Source organism: Emydura macquarii, unplaced genomic scaffold (genome assembly GCF_026122565.2).
Source record: "Emydura macquarii macquarii isolate MOO-44397 ecotype Brisbane River unplaced genomic scaffold, CSIRO-AGI_Emac_v2 contig_3470, whole genome shotgun sequence".
NCBI lineage: Eukaryota > Metazoa > Chordata > Testudines > Chelidae > Emydura > Emydura macquarii.
In genome coordinates this window covers 7,333,453-7,359,755 of record NW_027133607.1, presented here as the reverse complement: position 1 = coordinate 7,359,755, position 26,303 = coordinate 7,333,453, and the positions used below count along the sequence as shown (strand labels likewise).

Here is a 26,303-nt window from a genome sequence, read left to right as displayed (position 1 = left end):
ACACTCCAGCTTTTCCCGGCTCCGGCCTGACGGGCTGCAGCACCGAACAGATTGGCACTCGGGGGCCGGGCTCACCCCCTCTTTACAGCTGGGGCAAATGGAAGCCCAGGCAGCCCTGGCCCACACAGCCCGTGGCTGGCCCAGAACGGACTATCAACCTGGTTGCGGAGCGCTCAGGAAGGATTGGGTGGAAAGCTGCTACCCCTCGAACCTCGGCCATGCTGACAGCAGCCTGAGGCTGCGCTAAGTTGTGGTCTCTGCTCCCAAGGAGCCAATCCATGCTGACGACGTAGCCTGCAGGAGCCGAGTGAGCGGAAGAGCCGCGCTGCCAGATCTACACCACCCAACGCCTAGTGGCCAGACCTAGCAGCTTTGGGGGCCACTTCGCATGGCGGCAGCAACTTAAAGCGGCCCCAGTGCACTGAGGACTTGGCTCATTGCTCTTCTGACTCCAGTTCCTGGCCCTTTGCCACTGACGTGTGTGTGTGCACTCACAGGCTCCCCTCCTGCCGTGCAATCAGCTCCCACCAAGCCCCAGGCTGCCGGGGTCCCGCTGATTTACATTTTCATGCTCGTACGTGCCTACCCGGATGAAAACTTCACATGCTGCCACTAGAATGTAACCCGGGGGATGAACATGAAACTCGTCATTGGAGGGGTTTGGTTTTGTTTTAACAAGGAGGAAAAATAGCTCAAAAACTTGAAATATTTTGTGGGGTGACAGAGAGGATCTGTCCAAACACCAAGATTTGCTGGTGCCCCTGCGCACTCCTTATTTAGCTGTTGTCGGTCAAGTGCTCGGTATTATTGAGTAGGACCCTGGTCCTGTGTCAGGAGCCACCAGCTCAGACCCCTGCACCCCGCAGGAGTCAAGTTGATTACTCGGGTGAGTAAAATTAGCCACGTGCAGGGTTATACACTAAACGATCATAGAAGATGAGGGTTAGAAGGGATCCCAGGAGGTCACCTAGTCCAACCCCCTGCTCAAAGCAGGACCAACCCCAACTAAACCATCCCAGCGAGGGCTTTGTCAAGCCAGGTCTTAACAACCACTAAGGATGGAGATTCTACCACCGCCCTAGGTAACCCATTCCAGGGCTTCACCACCCTCCTAGGGAAAATGTTTTTCCTAATATCCAACCTAGACCTCCCCCACTGCAACTTGAGACCATTGCTCCTTGTTCTGTCATCTGCCACCACTGAGAACAGCCTAGCCCATCCTCCCTGGAACCCCCTTTCAGGTAGTTAAAGGCTGCTATCAAATCCCCCCTCACTCTTCTCTTTTGCAGACTAAACAAGCCTAGTTCCCTCAGCCTCTCCTCATAAGTCTTGTGCTCCAGCCCCTAATCATTTTTGTTGCCCTCTGCTGGACTCTCTCCAATTTGTCCACATCCTTTCTGTAGTGGGGGGCCCAAAACTGGACACAATATTCCAAATGCGGCCTCACCAATGCCGAATAGAGGGGAATAATCACTTCCCGCGACCTGCTGGCAATGCTCCTGCTAATGCAGCCCAATATGCTATTCTCCTTTTTGACAACAAGGGCGGCGTCTTGGCTGGGAGTCAACAGTGTGCCCGTCTTTCATACCTGGGGATGAAATGCTAAGTATTACAATACGTGTGTTCTTAAAGGCCCGGTTCCAGCAGCCTCACTCCCACCGAGTGCTAGCCACCCCTTGATTGCAGTGGGCCCACGTGCAGACTAAGGCCCTGGTCCTGCACGCTGCGCTGCGTGGGCAGGCTCCGTGCCGGCAGCACGTCCCCCTGACGTCAGGCTGTGCCGCTCACTCTGCAGGGTCGGGGGCTGAGGTGACGCTGTGTATGCAGGGGGCAGACTCAGACGCTGGCACTTCTGCAGCCATTCCTCGGCTGTCCCTGAGGACAAAGTGACTCAAAGCCAACCAAGGAAATACACGCGTTGCTGCAAAAAACTCCCCGCGCAGCCGAGCCAAAAAAGGATCATTCTCCTTGACAGCCGCCAAAGCAACAGCCGATGTGGCAGCACGTTCAATTAGCCAAGTGCCGGCGGGAGCAGAGGTGAGCTAGCCACCGCTGGACTGCAGCACTCGGCTTTACACAGGGATTTCGGCAACTAGGTTCAGGCGCTCTTTGGAAGCAGACAAAGCAGCCCTGCGTTTAGGCCCTGCTACGGCCGGGCAGCTCTGTTACAAATACACGTCTGGGACCTAGCTGAGGTTGTTGGGCTTTTTAAAAGCTATGCCAATCCCCGGGCTGATATATCCAGCGCCGAGCCCACAGGGTGGCCTTTTCCAGGTCACGCTGTTCTCCCCTCTGACTCCAGCATGGTCTGGAGAGGTTCTAGCATGTTCTAGAGGGAGTAGGGCCTGCTCCGCCCCCTGCTTCGCATCCTGCCGTCATTTACACCTAGGCACAATTAGAACAGAACAGACGCATTTTACACCCACTTTGCGCAGATGTAAAAGCCTATGCAAGGTGTCAATCGGGCTAGTTAAAAAAAAATCTCACCCTTTGTCCACCATAAAGCATGCAGCAGGCTGGACTAGATGGCTCCAGATCTTATCCCGCTTTGTGCTCATTTGTACATTGCTTTTCCTTTCTCTCGCTAAAATTTCCAGTAACGCTGCAAGCGGGAAGAACTGCCAGATTTTACTTTATTAATGATGGCCCTAAGTCAAACCCCATTGCAAGCTGTGGCAAGCTGCCCATGGGCTCAGGCACTTAGCTAGTGGATTCTTTCTATTCCCTACATTAGACAATGGCTCAGGGACTATCCTCCAAATCTATTCCTCTTTTCAGCCCAGTTCTAAGCTCAGAGGCCCAGCAAAGGCCACTGTGACGGCCCCTTTCTGACTTCAACGCGTAAATCCTGCCGGCTAATCAATGCCGCTTAACTGTGACTAGTCTATTCCAAATGGAGCTGAGCCCCGGGTCTTAATTTCTAACACTTGCTTCAAGCCAGTGCTCCTTGCCCACCATCAACCAAAACCGTGATGAAATTCCTGCCTTTGTTTTTATTGTATTTGTGGACGTATTTACCCACTGAACTCCTACCTGCTGTGTGCGCCTCACAACAGTCTTTGCTTTGCATAAGTCATGATAAATGAAGGTTTTTTTCCATCTCGCCTTGTGTATTGGAACTGGCTGGTGATTAAACTAGGAGCTAGGACGTCTAAGTTCCAGTCAACTCTTTCCATTACACGCTGTGAGACTGGCAAATCACAACCTCGCCAGCTCTCATTTTTCCCATCTGTAAAATGGGACTCATAATTAAGCTGACAGGAGGGGTGAAAAGCTACATAAATTAGTTGTAAAGTGCCAAATCTTGACTTCACAAAGCAAGAGGCTAACATCTTGGGCATTTTGTCTTGGTCGCTGGCTTTCTTTTGACTGCTGAATGTTTACGCACAAATAAAGGAAATGAACCAGCTTGTAATACTGCCCTCTGTAAAATGCAGAGACTTAGACAATCACCTCTTTGATTATGACCCACTTCGGTGTAGCCCTGCTGTACTCCAAACATATTTACTGCCAATGAAAAGCGAGTGTCAAAAAGCAGCCCTGGTTCGAGCTGCCAGTTTATAAGTCTATGCGCCAAGTTACAAGTTCTGTACGTCCAGCCAAAAAGAAAATCGCGAAACTAAAAACTGATGAACGGTGAAGTGCTTCACTCTGCTCTGTGCGTTGTAAACATGACCTACTGGCAGCTCAAAAGATGTTCTGCTGTCACACCTGGCCACAGGTACTGTGCTGCAGCGCACGCTGGGCAAAGGGCAAGTCAAAATAAAACAGTGTCTACAGATGACCTTGGAAATTAGCGTTGTGGTCTGCAAGGAGAAGGTGGGGGTGGAGGGCAAGAGTGTGTGGTGGAGGTAAGGGAGAGATGCAACTGACTGTATTGCTGAGCTGACACCATCACATTTCTGAACGAAGATGCAGAAACCATCATCCGTCTTTATTAGTTTTAAAATCAAGTGGTCACGTGCTATGCAAGGCCCTGAGCCTGCTAATACTTATCTACCGGAGCAATGCCACTGAACTCAATAGTGGTAGTCACGTGCATAAAAGTCTGCAGGCTCCGAGCCCAAGAGAATTAACACAGAACTGGAAATTCACCTTACATGCCAATGCAGTCAGCTGATCTGAATGTAAGGGACCTAACTAATGCCCTCGCCCAGCAAAGCTTTGCCCATGCAGCGCTGATGGCAGGACCTGGGTACTAGCGCTCCTGCCAACTGGGAAATAAGAGCAGCATTACCAGTCAGGTCTGAACAGTCTGCCGAGCACTGGAGCGTACACAGAAATAACGACAGTTCCCTCATTGGGGAGCTTAAAATCAAGCGCACCGCTCCTGCAAAGAGTTACACATGTGCGTAACTTTACACGCGTGAGTAGAGTCACTGGGTGTCATGTGCTTAACGTTAAGCAGGTGGGTAAATGTTTGCAGGAGTGGGGCCTCTAAGGGGATGGCTGCATACCAACTAGACACCCACAGCTGGCCTGTGCCGGCCGACTCTGGTTTGTAGGCGTGTGCTGCAGAGCTTTTCTTTGCTGTGTAGTGTTCCCGGCTCAGACGGAAGTCTGGGCTTTAGGACTCTGTGAAGTGGGAGGGGTCCCAGAACTCTGGTTGCCACCCAAGCCAGGACGTCTACACAGCAATGAAACAGCCCTGCAGCCCAAGCCGGCTGGCACAGGTCAGCTGCGGGTGTGGAGTTGCTCTGTAGACTTCCCCTAAGCTGCAAGAGCGATTAGGTCATCCTGGCTCACACAGAGGAAGGGATAACTTGGTGATGGCTTTTGTTATTGGTTGTTTTTTTTAACGGAAGTGAACAAACGACCTGGTGGGTGTTGAAGGAGGTTTCTGAATGTAGAAAAAGGCTGTGACTTTGGCGGACCGGGCTAGGGACAGAAATCTGTGCATAGGGAATCAGATGGAAAAATACCCAGCCATGCGCTGTGGGAGCAGGAGAGATCTTTCAGTACCTACAGTCCCTGTTTCCAGAATATGCTGCACATAGCTACTCAGACAAGGATGCGACAGAACTCTATGTTCTTAGGGTATGTTTCGCTTTTGTTAATTACAATAGAATAACAGTGACTATCATGCAAGGATCTCAAAGCACTTTATAGACATTCATTAATGAAGCCTAACAGCAATAGTGAGAGGCGGAGTGATTTTATCTTCATTGGTAAAACAGTGAAAATGACACACCTAGACGTTAAGTGACTTGCCTCAGGTCGCAGCATGTCAGTAATGGAGCAGGACTATCAGTAGCGGACAGATTTTTCTAAGGTAGTTAGGTACCTATGGATGCAGATCGACACCTAACGGGATTTTCAAATGGTCCTAAACAGATTACGCACCTAACTCCTACTGAAACTGGAAGTTGTGTGTCTAACCTGCGTGGGCACTTTTGAAAAATCAGTTCAGGCACCTATCTGCATCTTTAGGTGCTTAAACACCTTGGCAATCGCATGTTTACCAAGGAATGCTGCAACATGGTTAGCGACATGGTTGCCAAAAGCTTCAGTGGCACAATAAGATCACCAGTGACTGATGTAGGCTGAACATCCAGCCAGACTGTTTTAAGGACCTAGCTGGAGATTAATCTAGGTGGAGTTCAATCTCCATGGGTGCTACTTCCTTTTGCAGTTTGCCTTGATTATGATGCCTTTGCATATCTGACCTGATGAGTTTTGGCTCTGTTCATGCAAAAATTGGTTCCTTAGAGGAGATGTATCTTCTAATAGAGATGGCAAAGAGCTGGACACAGTTTGGGGATACTTCCTGGAGAGTAAACTTCCTAAAGTTGGGTTCTTTTACAGGCTTCACTGTATTTTTATTATATTTATTCTGATTTATCCCTTACATGCCATGATCTGTTGTTCTGTTATTGTCCATCTAATTTACATTTCAAGGACCTGGCCAAATTCTGATCAGTTACATTGGGGTAAATCCAGAGCAGTTCCACAGGCCAAGTTTAATATACTCTGGTATAAAATAGATCATGTCTTCTCACACGTTTGCAAAGTGCCATGTACATAAATGGTGTTATCTGAACAACAATAGGGCTTCAGAGTTCAAGCTTATCAGGGCAGGCGACCTGTTATTTGTTCATTAAATATAACAAAGTAAATATACAGTAATAGAAATGAACAATGGAAAAGGTTAATGTATGAGTTTTATTTAATATTGAGACTCCACGTCTATTATATGTGGCAAAACAGATCTCAGCATAATCAGAAAATAGTTAAAACTTTAGCAAAATCAAATTAATTAAGGATTTTTTCTGATGATTCCTTTGTGGGTTGTTTGTTTAAATATACACGTATATCAAAAAGAACTTCTCATTTCTAAAAGATATAGCTTCTATAAAAGGTTGCCTTGGAATTAACTAGTTTCCCTTCCTCACTTAAATCTATGTATCACATTCAATCCCTCTTAACAAAAACTAATTCAGCAGTCTTGTACTAGAAGCAACATCATCATCAGAGGCCTTCAAGCTTCCACATCTCAATTAAGTCAGTGAAATAGAAAAAATATTCAAGGAAGATATGATCATATGGATCTCGGGGAAAATTCTGTGACATTTCCAAGTGGGGAGCATCTGGGGAAATCATTTCTAGCTCTGGGTAAAGCAGAAAGTACTTTTTAATAAAGTTATAAATAAATAACTTTTTTTTAAAGAGAAGAGTGATTCAGAATTAATCAGAGATGGATTCAGAAAGATAATATTCTTTGATAGACTTTTCTTTGTGTGTGGGGAAATTATGTCAAAACCGGTATTCAAGTTAGACAGCGGGGATCGGCATGAACAAAGAAACGCTGGTGTCAACCATCAAAGGTTTGTCTTTTTCCTCCCTGACGGGATTGGAGGTAGGACAGGTTTGGTGTCGGAGCCTGGTCGGTTTGCAATCTGTGGCACGCGAGGAGAACTGGACTTGGATTTGCTGGGTTTTTTCTCAAGAGTGTCATTAGAAAGTTCACTGTCTGCAAGGATTAACAAACAAACAAATTAGTGAGCAATTTACAGGAACTAAAAATTGTTCTCCTTCAGCAATGTTATTTAATCCTGCGGTTGGTCTTCCTCCGGGGTACCCGGCTCCCTCATGAGCACCACAGCAAGCAGACATTCTTTCAAAACTCACACCAGCTGGGGAATCTGGATGTGATTGAACTGGAACTGGAACTTTCCCAGTGCAGAAAGGCTCGGTATATATCCGGTGACTTACCCGGAGAGCCATTCAGTTCCCCTAGTTCAAATGATCTTATATGGGGACAAAGGAAGATGTGGTCCAGCTGGGGAAACAGCCTAGAGAGGAGGATGGGGGCATGAGGCATCCAAACTACAACTCCCAATTCCATTTCTGAACTGAATTTTTTTGCGTTTTGTTTTTCAATAAAAGGTTGAAATTTTCCACAAAATTTATTTAGCTGAAAACTCAATTTTCTGTTGAAAAACAGTTAGGAAATTTTCAATCAGCCCAAGTCACTACCCCAGTTCATAGAAGCAGAAGGTTAACCACATGCCTAAATTTACTACCACCATTTGGTGTTCTTAACCCATGTGCTATTAGAAATCCAGTGCGTTACATTGTATGCACACTGAAATCATTCTCTGTCGTGTAGTGACTCTTCTAGTTACACCAATTAGTGGTCATCACCTGAATCAAGAAGTACAGACAGTGTAATTGCATTGTAATCTGGATGTATTTACGCTATAATTACAGTGCCCTTATTACAAAGGCTGAGCAAAAAAGTAGACTATTTTGGAAAACAATTCATACCTTTTAAACTTTCCATTCCATTGCTAATTCCTCTGATGTCCCCACGTTCTACATTGGCCTCTTCTGAGTCTCGAGCATTGGGAACTGGGCTCCGGGCAGACAAGCTTTCTGTAGAAAATGCCCCAGCTGAGGAGATTACAGATAACCCAGTAGTAGCACGTGATTCTCTGGAGCTGAGAGGGGGAAGGGATTTATTCTTTAATGGTGAAAAAAACCATACACCATGAGTTTGGTGAGAACACCATGAGAACAATGACTTTGATGACACCAGTAATATTGTCAATCAGGCGCCTGAAATAAATCATCTGACTTAGCAGTTACACAGCACTTTTTCCACCCATGACAACACTCCTTTGGAGGTAGTAAAGAAACTTACCAGCACTCACTTTAATTTTTAATGTATTTAACCAGATGGGGGAAAAAAAACCAGAGAAGTTCATGCTACAGAGTGAATCAGTTGGAGAGATGGATTAGAACTCAAAGAATTCCTGTTTGCCAATTCTATGTTCAGTATAATAAACGATGTCTCTTAACGAGTGATTCTGGACTAAAATTAAGAGTTTACAGAAATCATAAAGATCTAGATATTTAGTAGAGAACCTAAGAAGATTTTAACATTATCTAGACACATTTAGGCAGAATAAAAGGATGGTTTTGTGGTTAAGGCCCTTAACTGGGCTTCAGAAGATCTGGTTTCAGTTTCCAGCTCTGGCACAGACAGACTCCTATGGTGACCTTGGGCCAGTCATTTATTATCTTTCTGCTTCAGTTCTCCTTCTGTAAAATGAAATGAATGATAACTCCTTTCTTCCACACCTTCTCTGCCTCGTTTATTTAGAATGGGAGCTCCTCTCACCACGCATGTGTACAGCACCTAGCATAAGGGGCCCTCCATTGGAGAAAGTAAGCTGTCTGTAATAGGACTAATAAATAACCGGGCTGTGGGGTAGCCTGTACAAAAGGAGGGGGTGGTCTCACTTCACTCAGCGGTGGACAGGTCTCTGTGGCACAAAGCCACCTCTGCATTCAGCTCTACTGTGGGAAATCAACACAGAGGCCAAGGCCTGAGGGGTAGCTTGCCCACAGGTCAACGTGGACACACGTTAGCACGACAATGACAGTGCCCAGGTTGTAACTTGTTCTGGGACTACCCAGCTTTCCGTCTCTAAGGGTTTGAATCCAGCATCTATAACAAACACTGACTGTGCTTATCTAATGTAAGGAACAAAATGCCTGGATACACATTTACTCCAAAGATGTTTCATATCAGTAAATACCCATTTTAAACAAGAAATCACATGGACACTTTAAGAGACTGTAACAGACATGGTAGGCATTTGATAAAGTCCATCTTTACACAACATCTGTTCTGGCCTATTGAGTGAAAGAAAACATTGATTCATAGATTTGAAGGCCAGAAAGGACCATTCTGATAATCTAATCTGACTTCCACACAACCCAGGCCAGAGAATTGAGCCCAGTGATTCCTGCCTGGAGCCCAATAACTTGTGATTCAAATGTCTTTGGGGACGAAGGGAGAATGGTTTCAGCAGCAGACAACGTTATGAACTAGCAGAGCCTTTGAAATAAACACCAAAAAAAAAGGAAATTCAAAATACGAGGAGGAAAGAATGGAAATGAGATAAAATAGTGACGTGAAGCCCAGAAAAAAAACAGGAAATGATCTTCTCACTAAAGGCCTGATCCTGCACTATGGACAGCAATGGGGATTCTGCCACTGACCTCAGTCTGAGGAGGATTAGATCCTGAGCAGTCCTGAACACTGAACACTCACATCTCTTGCTGAAATCAATGTGACTTGTCGGTGTTCAGCACCAAGTACTGCCCTGCCGAAGCAGTGTGCTTAACCCTAACTGTGATCTCATTTTAGCTCCCCCTAATACCCACCAGGCATAAATAGAATCATAGGAGATGAGGGTTGGAAGGGACCTCAGGAGGTATCTAGTCCAATACCTGCTCAAAGCAGGACCAACCCCAACTAAATCATCCCAGCCAGGGCTTTGTCAAGCCGCAGCTTAAAAACCTCTAAAGATGGAGATTCCACCACCTCCCTAGATAACCCACTCCAGTGCTTCATCACCCTGCTAGTGAAAAAGTATTTCCTAATATCCAACCTAGACCTCCCCCACTGCAACTTGAGACCATTGCTCCTAGTTCTGTCATCTGCCACCACTGAGAACAGCCTAGCTCTGTCCTCCCTGGACCCCCCAGCAGGTAGTTGAAGGCTGCTATCAAATCCCCCTCACTCTTTTCTGCAGACTAAACAAGCCTAGTTCCCTCAGCATCTCCTCGTAAGTCATGTGCTCCACTTTTTTTTTGTTTGTCAGTCATTTTTGTTGCCAATTTGTCCACATCCTTTCTGTAGTGGGGGGCCAAAAACTGGACACAGTACTCTAAATGAGGCCTCACCAGTGCCAAATAGAGGGGAATAATCACTTCCCTCGATCTGCTGGCAATGCTCCTACTAATGCAGCCGAATCTGCAGTTAGCCTTCTTGGCAATAAGGGCACACTGTTGACTCATATTCAGCTAATTGTCCACTGTAACCCCCAGGTCCTTTTCTGCAGAACTGCTGCCTAGCCCCTTGGTCCCCAGTCCATAGCAGTGCATGGGATTCTTCTGTCCTAAGTGCAGGACTTTGCACTTGTCCTTGCTGAACCTCATCAGATTTCTTTTGGCCCAATCCTTCAGTTTGTCTCATTCTGTATCCTATCCCTGCCTCCAGCGTATCTACCTCTCCCCTCAGCTTAGTGTCATCTGAAAACTTGCTGAGGGTGCAATCTACCCCATCCTCCAGATCAGTAATGAAGATTTTGAACAAAACCGGCCCCAGCGCCGCTTGTTATCGGCTGCCAACTAGACATCAAGCCATTGATCACTACCTGTTGAGCCCAATGATCTAACCAGGTTTCTGTCCACCTTATAGTCCATTCTTCTTTAACTTGCTGATAAGAATACTGTGGGAGACCATATCAAAAGCTTTACTAAAGTCAAGGTATGTCACGTCCACTACTTTCCCCACATCCACAGAGCCAGTCATCTCATCACAGAAGGCAATCAGGTTGGTCAGACATGACTTGCCCTTGGTGAATCCATGACTGTTCCTGATCACCTTCCTTTCTTCCAAGTGCCTCAAAATGCATTCCTTGAGGACCTCCTCCATGATTTTTCCAGGGACTGAAGTGAGGCTGACTGGTCTGTAGTTCCCCAGATCCTCCTTCTTCCCATTTTTGAAGATGGGCACTATACTTGCCTTTTTCCAATCATCCGGGACCTCCCCCAATGCCATGAGTTTTCAAAGATAATAGCCAATGGCTCTGCAATCACATCAACCAATTCCCTCAGCACCCTCGGATGCACTGCATCTGGCCCCATGGATTGTGCATGTCCAGCCTTTCTAAATAGTCCTGAATCTGTTCTTTCAGCACTGACAGCTGCTCACTTCCTCCCCATTCTGTGCTGCCCAGTGAAGTAGTCTGGGAGCTGACCTTGTCGCTGAAGACATAGGCAAAAAAAGCATTGAGTACTTCAGCTTTTTTCACATCATCTGTCAGTAATTACAGTGTGGCAAAGCAATGGGAGTTGTAAATCCAGGCTAAGAACAAACAGCAGCTTGGATTTTTCAGAAATATCAATGCCAATGCAAATACTAGTTTCTAAAGGATCAGTTCCCTGCTCTTTTGTTCTAGAACAGACAGCCTTGCATCTGTCTGCTAACAGAAACGACAAACAAATAGCATTCAGGTTGGAATTTAGGCCCCCCCCCCCCATCCTGTCGATTTCCATATAGTATACATGAACACACCATGTCTGAATGCAGTGTGATACTATCCAGTGCAATAGGCAATTCTGAATTGCCTTACACTGTTTCCCTGAATGGCGACGGATTATACTATGGCATTTGTGACACAAGGTATATAACGAACTACAAGAAAAACACTTGATGTCTTACTACTGTTATCTCATCCTCATCCCTCACACTGTGTGTTTTATCAACCTGTTGAGTTGTAATCAGCTTGTATCGGGGGCTCTACTGGATACAGATTGTGCACAAAGGGGCCAGATCCTTGATTGGAGCCTCCAGGCAGAAATGAACTAAAACCAAACAATAATATACTATGTAGCCTATAGGACTAGCCTGCTTGCTTGCATGTATATATATATCTGTCCTTATAGATGTAAGTATGGTTGTTTGATTATAATAGAGTCACAGATTTATATTAAAGTATTGTAATGCAAAGTACCCCACAGGCCACATCCTGTATGAAAGCTAAGGCAGTTAGTATACATATGTTCGGGACCTTTGGCCCAGATAAGGAATGATGAGTAAAAGGATAAGACATAGATGGTTATAACCTTTACCCTAGATAAGTCAGGAGGCATCAAAACAGGGAGGGGGCTGTCACAGGTTATGCCCCAAGTAAACTTCACAGAACCCACAAAAGGGCCAGAAATAACAAAGGTGAGATAAACGAACTGTCTGGAAACATCTGGAAAGGATGTGGATATGCCATTAATACGTACGAATCTGCCAGCCTATAGAATAGGTGTACCCCAAAAATTTGGGGGGGGGTGACGAATCCAAGTTTGGACTTCGAAGGAGGACCCATATTCTCAGGGTATAATAAGGGGCAAATTGTGCTGCTTGGGGCAATCGATCGTCAGCTACTCCTGCTTGAAGCGTCTTTTAGTTAGTGTTAAGATTTTGTTCTTCGTTTATACTTAGTATTGTTTGTAGTGTCACTCTTAGTCTTATAGTTCTTAGCCCTCGAGCACTGCCTACTCCACCCCTCTACTCAAGAGTTGAGGAACCAGACATCTCTCTCAACCAGGTCATCAGGGAAGGTGTGAGTATAATGAATCCAAAGCATATCGTAGAAATATATATATCATATGAGTCTCTAAGTTAAGGTTGTATTATCCATTATCCATTTGGTTATTCATTTTCTTTATACCTATCATTTTATGTTACCTTAATAAAAGCTTATAAAATTATACAAATTTGGCTATCACTAAGAACCTTCCTGCTGTCCCTATAAAACTCTTCTGGAGCCTGGTTCCGGGACAAGAACCTCATTCTCTTCTGATCAGATCAATTGGCGAGCCTATAACCCCATTCAAATTCCTAAAACACCCAAAATCAGGCTACAACTACAGGACTGATGAAAAGTTCCTCAGCATCAGAAACAAATTCCAATGAATTGGGTGGGGCAAGCAAGGGTTGTTTGGCCTCTGCCATCACAATACCCGAGTGCTTGTCAGCTCATTGACTTTCAGTGGGAACTGGACACCTAAACTGCCATTTGTGCCTTTGAAACATCTCCCCCTAGGCTAGGCAATATCTCCAGCCAAGCATTCCGTAAATCAGTTCTGATCACCTAGCTCATCTTCAGCTGCTCACTAGAGGGGCCCTGGGAAAATAATGAGTGTGTATAGTGAGGTAGGGATGGCCAGTCTTCTCTTTAGAGTTACTTTTCTCCTCTATTCCTTCCACCAAGACAAATTCCCCGCCCTGTGGCTCTGGTAAAGTGAAAAGAACAGAAAACAAGTATGCTCAAAATAGGACAATGAAGTGGACTCAGAAAAGCAGAGTGCTATATACCAATATATGTATAAAAGAAACACACTGAAGATTAAAGTACTGAACTAATGGGTTCTCATATTTATACTCACTGTACTGTATGTATCTTTACTGGACTGCAAAACATATATGCTCAACCCTAACATACCCATGACATTGCAGCAGATCAGTGTTTTCCCTTCCATGTTGTACGGTGGTGATGGGACCTTCATTAATATTAATTAATTCATATTCTGGATCAGCCCCTTATCTGGTGGAAAGCAATGGAGCTCCACTGAAGTCAATGATCTACAGCAGCTGAGCATCCGGCTCCATGTCTGCACTGGCTAAGGGACCAGGAACAACTGAAGTTGTTTAGGTCCCTGTGTGAAGGTAAGTGCCTCTGACAGAAACCTACACAGCACATTTATGGGGGGAGAGTTTAGTAACTGGCAGAGGATATCAAAAGTCCTAGGAAGTGCAGATCATGGGGCTTTCTTCTGTGGAACCATGGAGGGTTGGGCCCTGAAGTTCACCTTCAAAGGTAGAGAGGAGATCACAGAAGAAAATGGCCATAGGTGTGCTGAAAGAATGAAGGACCCTGTGCAGCCACCCACTAGACACATGCTTTGGGCTGGCCCTTGGAGCAAAATCACAGCAATCCTCTCTTCTATCCACAGACCAGCTACAATACTGGCATTGCCACACTAAGCTTCAGTGGCCTGGAGGCCTCTTGCTTTCAGGGGTAGTAGTTGGTTCGGTTTCCATAGCAGCTCAGATGAGGGCAGTAACTGATGAATGTGACGAATCACACATATGATTTGTGACATGGACTCTGAGTTGTCCAATGAGCTCTCCAACTCATTAGCTGGCTCTGATCCCAGAGGTGATGAGATAGTGGTTGGTTCGCTATGCCCACAGCCCAGAAATTTATATTTGCTCCATACTCTTACCCCATACGATTTTTCATTTTACTGGTTCTTCCATCCCAAATGTTGGAAGCATGAAATTAAAAATAAAAGAAAATTAATTGACCTCAATATGCAAACCAAAAAAACCCACCACAGGTTTTATCACTAAGGCTCTGAAGTGATGTTTTACAAAAGCACGAGAGGAAATCTATACAAGAACACTGCCATCATGCCTATAAACAACTTTTCATCCAAGCCTTCATTATTTTCCCTTGCAAAAGGATTTGACAACATGACTATATATTTTGGTGCAGGCCTGATGCATGCACAGAAAACTAATAACATTAGCAGTTTTTTTTCTCTCCTCACAGTTGTTTTCCCACTGGGTTATTAAGAGCGTTAAATGAAAACACTGCTAAAGTCAAAACACCAAACTGTGCTGGAGTGGAAAGACACATTTATTCCCATATGTGAAGGGCTTTAAGACTTTCACAACTCATCATAGCTTCGCACTCATTTGGGTTATAGGTCTTGCCTCTTTATTGGAGTGGACAGATGATGCATAATCCCTTGGCAACCTATTATGCACGGAGTCTGTCTCATGCACTCTGTTCCCTTCAGCACACTCCAGTGTGGTACAAATGCCCAGTACAATCCAATTCACAGCTGTCTACCATTTCAACATTTTTACAGCATGTTCATTAACTGCTGTAATTACAGTGGAAGGCCGGACAACATATAGTGGAAATGTATGTGCTCTTTAAGATTAAAACGGAACAATAGCAAGTTTATCTATGAAAAAGCAAGAATTCTGACGTCTAAAGGATCAGGGATAAAGTGAACCATTTAATATCCTTTAAAGGGGATTGTGGATGTCCAGAATCTCTCAAGATCAGGCTGTAACTGGCCAAGTCACTGTCTACTTACACAACTTTTCAAGAACTAATTAACACTATCTTTTTAGAAAGGTAAAAAAGACATACAGAAAAAATGATATATTTCAAACACCCCTGGAAAGGCACCATGGTCTATGTGGAATGAGAATGGGATTGGCAGTCAGGAACCAATACATTCTAATCCTGTCTTTACCACTGGCTCACTGCACAAATTAAGGTAAATTAATTCACCATGCTGTGCCTCAGTTTCCCCTTCTCTAAAAATGAAGATTAGATTTCCTTATCTCGGTCTGCTACTTGGAGCAGAAGACAGAGGCCTATCTACCCTCCCTCACAGCAGCAAAGGATCACTCATAGGTTTCCCAGGTAGTCGCAGGAGGATCTGGGAGCTCAGTTCTCATCCCGGATCCTTCTTTGGCTCAAGCTGCCCCCCGCCCTCAAGCTCTTTATCATCTTTGACCCAGGGCGGTCCAGGCATAAGAACTGGCTATAACAAAGGTGCCAGGGCACAGTGGGAAGGGGAGGCAAATGGTGCAACAGGATGGGAGGGTTGGATAGAGTGGTCTGGAGGGATTGCTGATGCTGCCACAATCCACAGGATGAGAATTTGAGTAGGCAGTGATATCACCACCAGCCCCCACAAATGGTATTCCACAATCACTACCAGTCTCTGCTTATCTAGAGGACAGAAAACGGTGTGGTCTCCTGGATACTGCTGGGCAGTCACTGTTGGTAAATTATTATTTTAATAGTGATCACTCTAGTTTTGTTTCTCTACATGGAGTTCCAGTCTCTTTCATCCTTCTCCTCCTCTCCCATTCTCTTCCTTCCCTTCTTCAACATGCCACTTGAAAAATGTAGCTTGTGAACTCTTCAGTCTGCAGCTATGTCACCCACATGCGTTATAGCACATGAGCAATATCATCCCCAGGAATGAATGACAAGGTTCTGTTTTACATTGTAGCAACATGTGCTTAACAAAGCTCTTGATGTAACAAAGAGGACAGATGCATTAGCTGGGGAAACTTTTACAGGTCTTGTGGGTCACCACATTATCCTTCAATCTGTCTGTCCAGCAATAATAATCTGTTCATCCAACAGCTAAACTCACCTGCTGTTTGGGCTAGCCGGGGGCAGACTCCGGTCTTGAGTTACATTACTTCCACTTGGGAGCATAGAGGTATACGATGTTGGCTCCAGTAATTGGTGTGGGCTGATCGCTGCTGGGGTACTTGCAAGACCCCTGAAATGACATAAAAAGAAATTAAGTAGTGTATTATAGTATGTGCATACATTCATGTACTATAATACACTACTTTCAACACACTTATCCAGTGTCCTTCATCAGCGTATCTCACAGTGCTTTATAGTATTATACCAATGTTACATATGGGGAAAGTAAACCACAGAAGTTAAAGCCAAAACTTCTCATAGCTCCTAGATTTTAATGGGAATTCTGCTTAGCACCTTTAAAATTCAGGCCACTAATGTAGGTCTCTAAATGGATATAGGCCTAAATTTAGGCACCCACGTTTGAAAATTTTGGTGTTAGTGACTTGGCCAAAGTCACGTGGCAAGGCACTGACTGAAGCAGTAAGAGAAACTGAAAGTCCAGACTGCCAATCCCCAGCTCTGCTTACTAGACCACATCGTAATAAGACTTGTATGGTACAACAATAATCACAAACTCCTGGAACTACAATCAGCATTGTATCTATGCTCTCCTGATACCAAAATGGTAAGTTAAGCAAATTTGTTTTAATGACAATATTTTTGAACTATGAAAAGATTTTATACTTATTAAGGATAAGCTTTTCACAAACACTTAAGTGATTTAGGCGCACAGGTCCCATTTGAAAATCTCGCCTATAGCATTATTTTTCTCATCATCTTGTGACTATTATTAACAAGGCCTGGAGTTCCATCTGCATATTTGCTACAACGAGCCCTGCTCAATTTCAGATGTAAGAGAAGACCCTCTTAAAATGTTTTATTTAAAATTAAGTTATAGCTCTTAAAAGATGCTACGTGTCTATCCTATGTACAGGTGCAGCAGCCATCTTGCTGATACATCCCAATGCAACGTTGAAGGAATCTCCTTCCTCTAAGGGTGACCAGCCAATTTAATTACCATGGCCCCTCATTCTTTAGCTTCTCTACTAACATTGTCAATTGCAATAATGTTGTCAATTGCAGAAGTGGTTTGTAGATCCTTATCCCATAGGAACCACAGATATTAGAAACACAAAAAATCTTTTAGGTCATCTAGACCCACCTTTGTCAATGCAGTGCTGTTTCCTATAGGATGTTTTCTAGTGCTTTGTCCAGTTTAGTTTTAAAATGTCTCAGTGATGAAGTTGTCACCACTTCCCTTGGAAAATCATTCTGTAGCCTAACACACCTCACTGCAAACAGGATTTTTTGCCCATTAATCTTTCATTTGCCCTTTCTTAGTTTCATCCCATTAATCCTACTTCTAAATAAATCTCCCTTAAAGCGAGATCACACATTTTTATTGCATAGGCCACCAAACAGTTGCCAGCTGGTAATGGCTTTTGGTCATTATTGGCCTGAACCAATTAGATAGAGGAAAAAGAGTCCTTATCCCAGTGCTGGCTCTCAGAGCCATTGACGACTCTCAAAAGCCTTCTAAATCTGGGTCATCTGAGAAATAAAAACAAACCCCTCACATATTTCCTAACAAATATCCTCATCCAGATTGCAATGCTGAAACTTGCAGCTTGACAGCAGAGGTTAGGAGAGCTAAAACAGAAATCTGAGAAGAGGAGAGATCATGCACCACTTCAGACAGAAAATCACTAGCTAAGGACTCATCTGCCACAGGAAAATGGACTCTGCTCCCTGAAGTATGGCTTTGATGTAGAATCACTGACCCATTCTCACAGGCTAAATCCCTACTGATAGACACACTTAAAACACCCAGCCATACAACTGAAAGAAACGTGTTTCAAAAGGCTTCCCGGGGATTTCCTCCTCCCCTTCAAAGCCCCACTCCAAATGCCTTGCTTTTCACACTGCCAATCGCGTCTGTGTGCTGTCATTAAAGTTTTGCCGTCAGGTTCATTAGAAATAGATATATTCAAGGAGTTTATAATTTCTGTTGCTATAGGCTGCCTCAGCTTGACTAAGAAAGAAAAACACGTCAGCTAAGTTAAATTACACTCTGAAGGGTATGTAGTGTTGGTATAGCCATGTGATCCCAGGATATTAAAGAGACTGGGGGGTTGAGGCAATATCATTAATTGGACTAACTTCTGTGGGGAGAGAGACCAGCTTTTGAGCTTACACAGAACTTCTGAGTATATTTTGGTACATTTGAGTATATTTCCCAAACCTGAATAAGGACTCTGTGTAAGCTCGAAAGCTTGTCTCTCTCCCCAGCAGAAGCTGGGCCAATAAAAGATATCACTTCACTCACACTGACACTCTGAAGAGGATGTCCGTGTACCTTGGGCCACAGTCACAGCCTCTTCATTTCTGTCCCCAAAATGGGTACAGAATAATGCGGCAAAGCAACAGCATATCGCACTGTACCCTGATCAGGCAGGAAAGCTCCCATATCTCACACACAGCCACATGTGTGGAATACTCATGTTCTGACCACGAGCAACCCATGCAAAAGAGAGTGTATCAGGCATGTTATGTTAAAATGCCTGGAACATGCCTCCTTACCACTAGCCTCGTTCTGGAAGGCAGCAGTACAGAGACTTCAAAGTGTTTGAATTCTCTGAGTTGACTCTGGCACTGCCAATTACACTTTGCAGTTCTCTTCTTGGCTATACACTCTCTTCTTTACTCATATGTGTAGGTGCCAGAATCCAGGAACACAGGGGGCATTCAGAGGAAATCAACAAGTTTATTCAATGGCTAAGGGTCTGATTTCAGCAAGACCTCAACCCAGATTCTTATTTTGTACCCTTAATTGCACAGGCACAGTTGATATGAGCTAGATACTATTCTATTATTAGATGTCAAACTACTCGATTGGGCCCACATACTATATCAGGTAGTTAAACATCAAAATAACCTCAATTACATCTGCACATAACTACAGGCACAAAATAAAGAGGTCATATTTTAAATTATCTCGATTTAAAAATATAAATTTATGCAGTTATTCCTTTGGATATTGCAATAAATAAAACAGAAGTGATTCTTCCTTGACACCACTTTTAAAACCAATATAACTTCTTTGATTTCAATGGAGCTACTTTTGATTTACACTGGTCAAGATCATGGCCCAATATCTTCAAAGATCCAATTTCAGTAGGTTATAGAATTGTATAAAACACTATGTGGTAACCTCTGGAATTTCTAGATGGCAAATATTCTGTATATTTACTTAATTAGACAGATGTGCTTTTTAAAAAAAAGCAGCCAAGTATTTTCTTATAGCTATAAATGTATTTTGTTCCAAATTATTTACAATGCCCTCAATGGAACAAAGTTTCTTTCCATACTAAGTTAATCCATTGTGGCAAACAGTGGTTTCCCACTTTCCATCTCTAATGGACTTTGGCGTTAATATAGCTTTTTTTAGTCTTTCTTTGTTCACTAGCATCTTCAGTTATGTCAGCACAATGCTAGGACCAGCATTCTCTCAGTCAATTCAGTTGCAATGCCAGTAAAAGAAATAGCTTTCATCTAAGTCCTACATAAACAATAATTCACTTTCGCTTGACAACAGAGTACAGTAAGATGCTCACTCTTGCTGTCACTAAACTTTGAGATTAAGAAACATTTTCCTGAATGGGTATATTGCATTTTATATGAAAGTAGACAATGTACAAGAACAAATCTGACAAGAGAAAAATGATGGATATCAAGAGAAATGTTTATAATCATATTTCAGAGAGATGTGATTTGTGCTTGACTTATGGAGCCAAGTAGAAACAGAAAAAAATGTCCAAATAAAATATACCTTGGGAAAAAATAATCTAAGTCACAGACAGCTACTCAACGTGAAGGAAGCAGCAAAGCTGAAGGAGACCTAGTCGTGACAATAAACAGGAAGTCAAACCTGGGTTTGTAATCTAATATAACTGCAAAAGGCCAATGCAATTTTGAGCTTCACATGCAGTGGCAATGAGGTGTCATGTCCCATAGCCAGGAGTAATTGTGCCTTCTTTACTACCCCTTGCTGCAGCTGCGCCTGGAATATTTTCATCAATTCTGGCACTTAATTACCGGATGTTAACAGATTGGAGGGAATTTAGAGGAGAACACTAAAATTTACCAGGGGACTAGAGGAAAAGACTTATGAGGAAAGATGAAAAGATGTAACTATACGTAGTTCAGCTAATTGCTGATTAATAGAGAGTGGAGACGTGGTAACAGTCTAAACTTCTGAACTGAATAAAAATGAAGAGGAATTATTCTGGTTGGTACAAGGGGTATAACTAGGAGTAATGGAATGAAACAGATATTTATCCTAAATCATCACTATCAAGATAATCTTCATGAGAGGGAGATGTATTAAACTGTGGAAGACTTTTCTAAGGTGAAAGGCCCATCTCATGGAACATTTAAAACTAAACTGCTCATTGCACTAGTAAACATACTATAGGGAACTGTGATGGGGTGGACTAGGTCTGGAGGCCTCTTACTGGGGGCCTTGTGGCCCTGCCTCATTCCACCTCAGGAAGGAGCAGAGGAGAAGTCCTCCAGGTGGCTTTGAGTGGCTGCAGGGGAGCAGCCAATCAGAGGGACTACTGGAGCAGCCAATCAGGGGCCAAAAGGGCCATGTAAAAGGAAGCAGCAGAGGTAGAGCAGTCAGTTGCTGCCCAGAGCTTGAAGAAGCAGCACTGGGTGCTCGGCTGGCTGGAAGAGCAGCAGGACTGCGAACAGCTCACTACAGAAAGGACTGAGTCCAGGGAAGGCTGCTGAAGACCAGGTATCTGGCTAGCTGGAAGAGCAGCAAGACCATGGACAGGTCACTGCGGACAGGGTGAGCCCAGGGGACTGAGCCCAGAACCTAGCCAGACCAGGCCAGGGTATCATTATGGCCTTCCTGGTCTGGCTGAAGACTGAGCCCAGGGAGGGCTGATGAAAGGACAGCAAATGAGGGTAACAAGATGGGCGCTGGTTGGGCTGTTAAAGAAGGCAGTGCCTCCAAAGAAGGAAGCACTAGTGCTAGAGCCCCACACAAGGGCCATGAGAAAGAACTAGAGACTGTATATCCCAGAAGGGGGGACAGTGTGTGTGACTAGAAGGTTGAGTTGCTGAAGAACCGCCAAAAGAACCATCGGCCAAGGGGGCACTCAGGAGAGATGGGTGCCACCCTGTTGTAGAAAATGAAAGAAAACCAGGCTCACATCCGACCTTAAAAAGGGGCACCCGCGAGTGGTGGGTGCCGCCCAGTTACAGGAACAATCATGCACTAGCCATTGGTATGAACTAAAAGACCTGTAGTCTCTTTTCTGTCTAATAGCTATGATTTCAGAGTTCATTGTCCAACTCTGAGTCTGTTCATATTTATGGCATTTCCTGACTTCACTTCTTGCAACACCATATGGAATGGGGTGCTGTCTACTTCTGCATCCAATTTTTTTTTTCACTGAGCACAGATGTACCTTCAGGCCTGGTAATTTCAAATACCAATTGGGGGTGACAGGAGTTTCTTTCACAGGTCTGACAGCTCTGCCAAAACAAAGTCTGATTTTTCACGCCAAACCAAGAATCCAAAGTATGAGCAAGGCACTGTGAAATAAAGGGTGCAAATAGCAGTGAACTAAGACACTTAAGGCTTAGATTGACTGTTCACTTTGATCTAGGACAAATAGAAAACCAAACCTAAAATGATCAGTCATCAAAAAAGTCATGTGGCTCCCCCCCATCCCAATATAACTGGGGCCAAGGTGACCCTGTAGAGAGAAAAATGCTTCCTTCCTCTTTTGCTAATTAAAGGAACTTCCCTCTAAACTGAATGATTTGCCACTATTCGCATCTCTGCTTTTTCCTTATTTTTTTTTTTTTTTTTAAATAAATCTCCGAAACGCAATGAAATCACAGGTTGTCAGGCACCAAACAGGATGCTCTCTGCCTAAATAAAAATGTCACCCTTAGGCTATGTCTACACTATAGTGTTAAGTCGACTTCAGTTACACCGATAATCATAAGCCGCTTTAATTACATCGACTGTGCACACTCATACACTGCTGCTTGTGTCAGCAGAGCATGTCCACAGTCATTGCTCTTGCATCTACAGAAAGAGTGCTGAATTGTGGGTAGCTATCGCATGTGCAGCTCACCACCCTCTGCCACTGAGAGCTCTGGGAACAGATTGCAGTGCATTATGGGGGCATGCTAACTGTCCCAGGATGCAGTTCTTTCCGTCCCATGATTCTCTGGGCTTCCGACTTTGTTTCGTGCCATTTTTCAACAGCCCTTGTATACGGTGCACCCACCATCTCCCCCTGAAAGCCTGGATCCTGAGCTGCTGCCCAGTCCGGTGATGAGCGTTATAAACACAACGCGGCTGGTCCTGCAGTGTTTCAGGAGCTGCGTAACACAGAGTGAATCAGTGGTGTCTGCCCTGCTATGAGCCATGGAACCCAATAATGCAAGAGTGCATTCACAGAACAGCTGCACATGCTGGTCCATCGGCACTGGACTTGAGAAACAAGCACGGAGTGGTGGGATCGCATTGTGCTGCATGTTTACTTACCGCCTTGACTGACCCCTATAGTGCTTGCTTCCTGAGCGTTAACTGTACTGATTCCTACCTATATCAGTGTTTGAATGTTAGCACTAACTAATGTGTATAACACAAATAAAGATTCATTTTAAGTCAAAGACTCAAGTTTAATAACAGAACAAAATACAAATTTTTGGTCAAAGAAGGGACATGGCAAGGAGGAACAGTCTCTCGGTTACAGTGCTCACAGCTGTGTGTAACTCCAGCTTTCATTGTGAAACCAGTCCCTAGGTGTGGAGTGCACAGGTTACTGTGAAAGACCAGGACCACTGAAGAATGTGGTGGAGGAGTTTCGGGAGGGCATGGAATGGAGTTCTGTGTTGGCTTCAGGGGGAGTTACGCACAGATGTGTTCAGATTGCAGCGTAAAGAGGGACTTCAGCATCTCTGTCTAGGCCTTCAGGGGCTTTATCATCCACTCCTGCCCCTCTCTCCTTCCAGGCTATCCAGGCTGAGTTTTTCATTAATTGTCTCCCTCTACGCCATGTGTCATATCTGTTGACTGCAGCACCTTGTAAAACAAATCCCCCTTACTCCTCCAGGTTTGCCACCTTATCTGATGAAGGCGCTTCGCCAGTGTGGAGGAGTGGGCCCTCCAGGACACACCTGCAGAAGCCAAAGAAACAATGAACAGACGTTATTGTGAGTTTGCTCACAGCTGTGAATCACAAAAATTTACACACACCTCTTTCTCACTGTCCCTTGGCTAGCACACAGCTCAGTGTGAGTCCCAAATATGGTGAGTTTGCCAGGCAGGAGAGAGGCAGGAAGAGGGGAATTGGCAAGAAGGGAAAAAAAGTCTGGGTGGTTTGCGAAGGGGGTTACTACAAGTGACTAGGAAGACTATTCTGAATATTGGTACCCTTTTCTACAGGCTAGGGTAATCAAACCCAATACCTCATTCCTAAGGGTAACCCAGCTTGCCAGGGTGCATCTCCTGCATGCGACTTCAGACCGGCTCTGTATTCTGCTCACCTGTGTGCTGTTATGGTCTCTGCAGAAATAATTGCTGTGTGGTGCAGCAAAGTCTCCTACAGGAGAGGGGGAAGGAGAAACAATGCAGCTCTGCCAAGGAACCTTTGGCAGAGGATTGCAAGATACCTACTGAAAAATTTCCTAGAGATCTCTATGGAGGATTCCCAGGATATCCCCATGTACATTAACAAACTTTTCTGCTGGACCCCCACTGCATAGCTGCACAGGCTCTGCTGTTAATTTCTGTCCCTTATCCCTCCTTTCCCACATAAAGTACATGAGAGCTCAATCTCTTCTCACTGTGCAATATCAAAGTAAAATGAACACTTACTGGAGCGCCCCTCTCCTGCATCATGCACGCCAGAGCCAGAGTGTTGGGACGGGCTAGACCCCTCCGGAGTGGAAAAGAGGTCCTGACTTGCCACGCCACCTGATGACGCTGTTATGTGCTCCACATCATCCTCCAGCTCCATTTCCTCATCCACCACTTTCTTCTCAGGATTGAGTCCACTGGCCGCTGCTTCCAGTCCTCCCGAAGTACCCACAGGACTCTTGGCAGTGTAGGGTCACCACCGAGGATGACGTACAGCTCCTTGTAGAAGCAGCATGTCTTCAGCGCCACAACAGAGTGATGGTGGGCCTCCCTCACCTTCTGGTATGCCTGCTTCAGCTCCTTGACCGTAGTATGGCACTGCTGCGTCCCCCTTTCATGGCACTGCTGCATGCCACTAGCAATCAGCTCGTAGGTATCAAAGTTCCTACAGCTAGAGTAAAGCTTCAACTGAACAGCCTCCTCTCCCCATAGACCAGCAGATCCAACAGTTCCAGAGTACTTCATGCAGGAGCATGTTTGCTGCAGAAAGCTGGCATGATCAGCTGGGAAGATGCTGTGTGAACTGTGCATGCCAAGCAAACAGGAAGAGGGATTACAAAAATTCCCGGACCTTTAAGCAGGAGAGAGGCACATACCTGTGTACTTTCGGGCAGTGGAGTTCGAACTGATGACCAGAATGGTCAGAATGGGCATTGTGGGGCACCCCCTGGAGGCTAACTAGGGCAACAACCAAGTGCAGTGTCTGCACTGACGCTGCAATACTCTAACTACGTTGTAAAAAGCTCTGTGCTTCTCATCGAGGTGATTGTATTATGTTGGCATACCAGCGGAGTTCCATCGGTGGGAGGAGCATTTCAGTGTGTACACCTCCACTGTTCTGTCGACGAAAGCTGACTTTTGTCGACAAAACTGTGCAGTGTAGACAAGGCCTTAGCTAAATATTCCCCATGTATGGGGAAAAGACTATCAATGCCTCTGAAGTGAAGGCTGTAATGGTCTTAACACTAGAAGTTTTTAGAATATGAATATGAATTACTGAGGTGACATTAACAAACAGAAGATGTAGGTTAAATATCAGAATCTCTCAAGGGAAGTGGCAGAAACCGATGTTTGAGATATTTTAAACCAATGGATCTCAAAGTGGGGAACATAAAGGATTAGCTGAATGGGGCCATGTACAGACCTTATTTGTTCTTTAGAGTCTCAGCTTTTTTTAAAAAGTCCATCTCTATCTGTCATGATTGCAAAGCAAACTGTCAAAATGTGAACTAAGTGTAACTCATGCCTGCATCTGCAGAGCAACTGAGACAATAGCTTTAATGGGTGAACTGCCCCATTTATTTTAACGGGTGTCAACTCAGATGTCAGTGAAGATACTTGGAATGTCAACATTTTTCACCATTTCATTGATCACCAAAGCAGGCAGAAAAGGAGAGGAAAAATCAGATTGTGAAGTTTCATACCAACATTTACCAAAGTGAGGGGCAGGGATGTAGTCAGGGAAGGCACAAAAGGTATATGCATTAAGATGAGCAGGTATTTAATACCACATGGCTGGGTTACAGGAGGAAGAGTGAGATTGATTTCATTTTCCAAAAGGGGAGAGAAGAGGAGTTTAGCTTTCAGCTGAGACATGCACAGGAATATATACTGTAAGAAACAACCCTGTATTGGCAAGGGGATGACCTAGATCTTTTCCGTCCCTAACGCCTAGGAGCCCTTGAAACACAACACATCTGGGACTCTGAACTGCCATGACTGTGATGCTCCCCTGATCTCCAGCGAGAAAATTGTGTGTGTGTATGTGTGTGAGGGCAGACTGTCTCCATGTATAGGGCTTAATTGTAGGGTTAGATTTAAATGCTTTAAGGAGGAGAGTCATACATAGGGCTTGTGATCTTTGAGAGTTTCTGATCATTCATCTTGTAAACAACAGTGAAGGAGTTCAAAATGGACATTTTTCATTTGGCTGAAAAGGGCTTGACTAATACAAATGCCTGCATTACCTCTGAAACAGCTGGGCATATGCACTAGGAGCCTTCCCCAACAACGCCTGACGGGTTGCACGTTGCCGCCTCTGCAGAGATGCTTCTTCCTGAGCAAGAAATATGATCGACTTATTA

General features: G+C 44.6%; 1 protein-coding gene across 3 annotated transcripts in view; it reads right to left on the bottom strand.

Moving 5' to 3' along the window:
- Positions 1–6,165: 6,165 nt before the first annotated feature.
- Positions 6,166–26,303, bottom strand: part of LRGUK (leucine rich repeats and guanylate kinase domain containing) — a 71,372-nt gene continuing 51,234 nt past the window's right edge. For 2 of the 3 annotated variants that reach the window (XM_067534872.1, XM_067534874.1), the window contains 4 exons: positions 26,187–26,275; positions 16,267–16,398; positions 7,768–7,940; positions 6,166–6,970 (listed from right to left, as the gene is read on the bottom strand). In XM_067534872.1, the coding sequence (XP_067390973.1) occupies positions 6,819–6,970; positions 7,768–7,940; positions 16,267–16,398; positions 26,187–26,275 (546 nt within the window). In that variant the 3' untranslated portion in view covers positions 6,166–6,818. The remainder of the gene's footprint in view (positions 6,971–7,767; positions 7,941–16,266; positions 16,399–26,186; positions 26,276–26,303) is intronic. The other variant, XM_067534875.1, reaches the window with a different exon arrangement.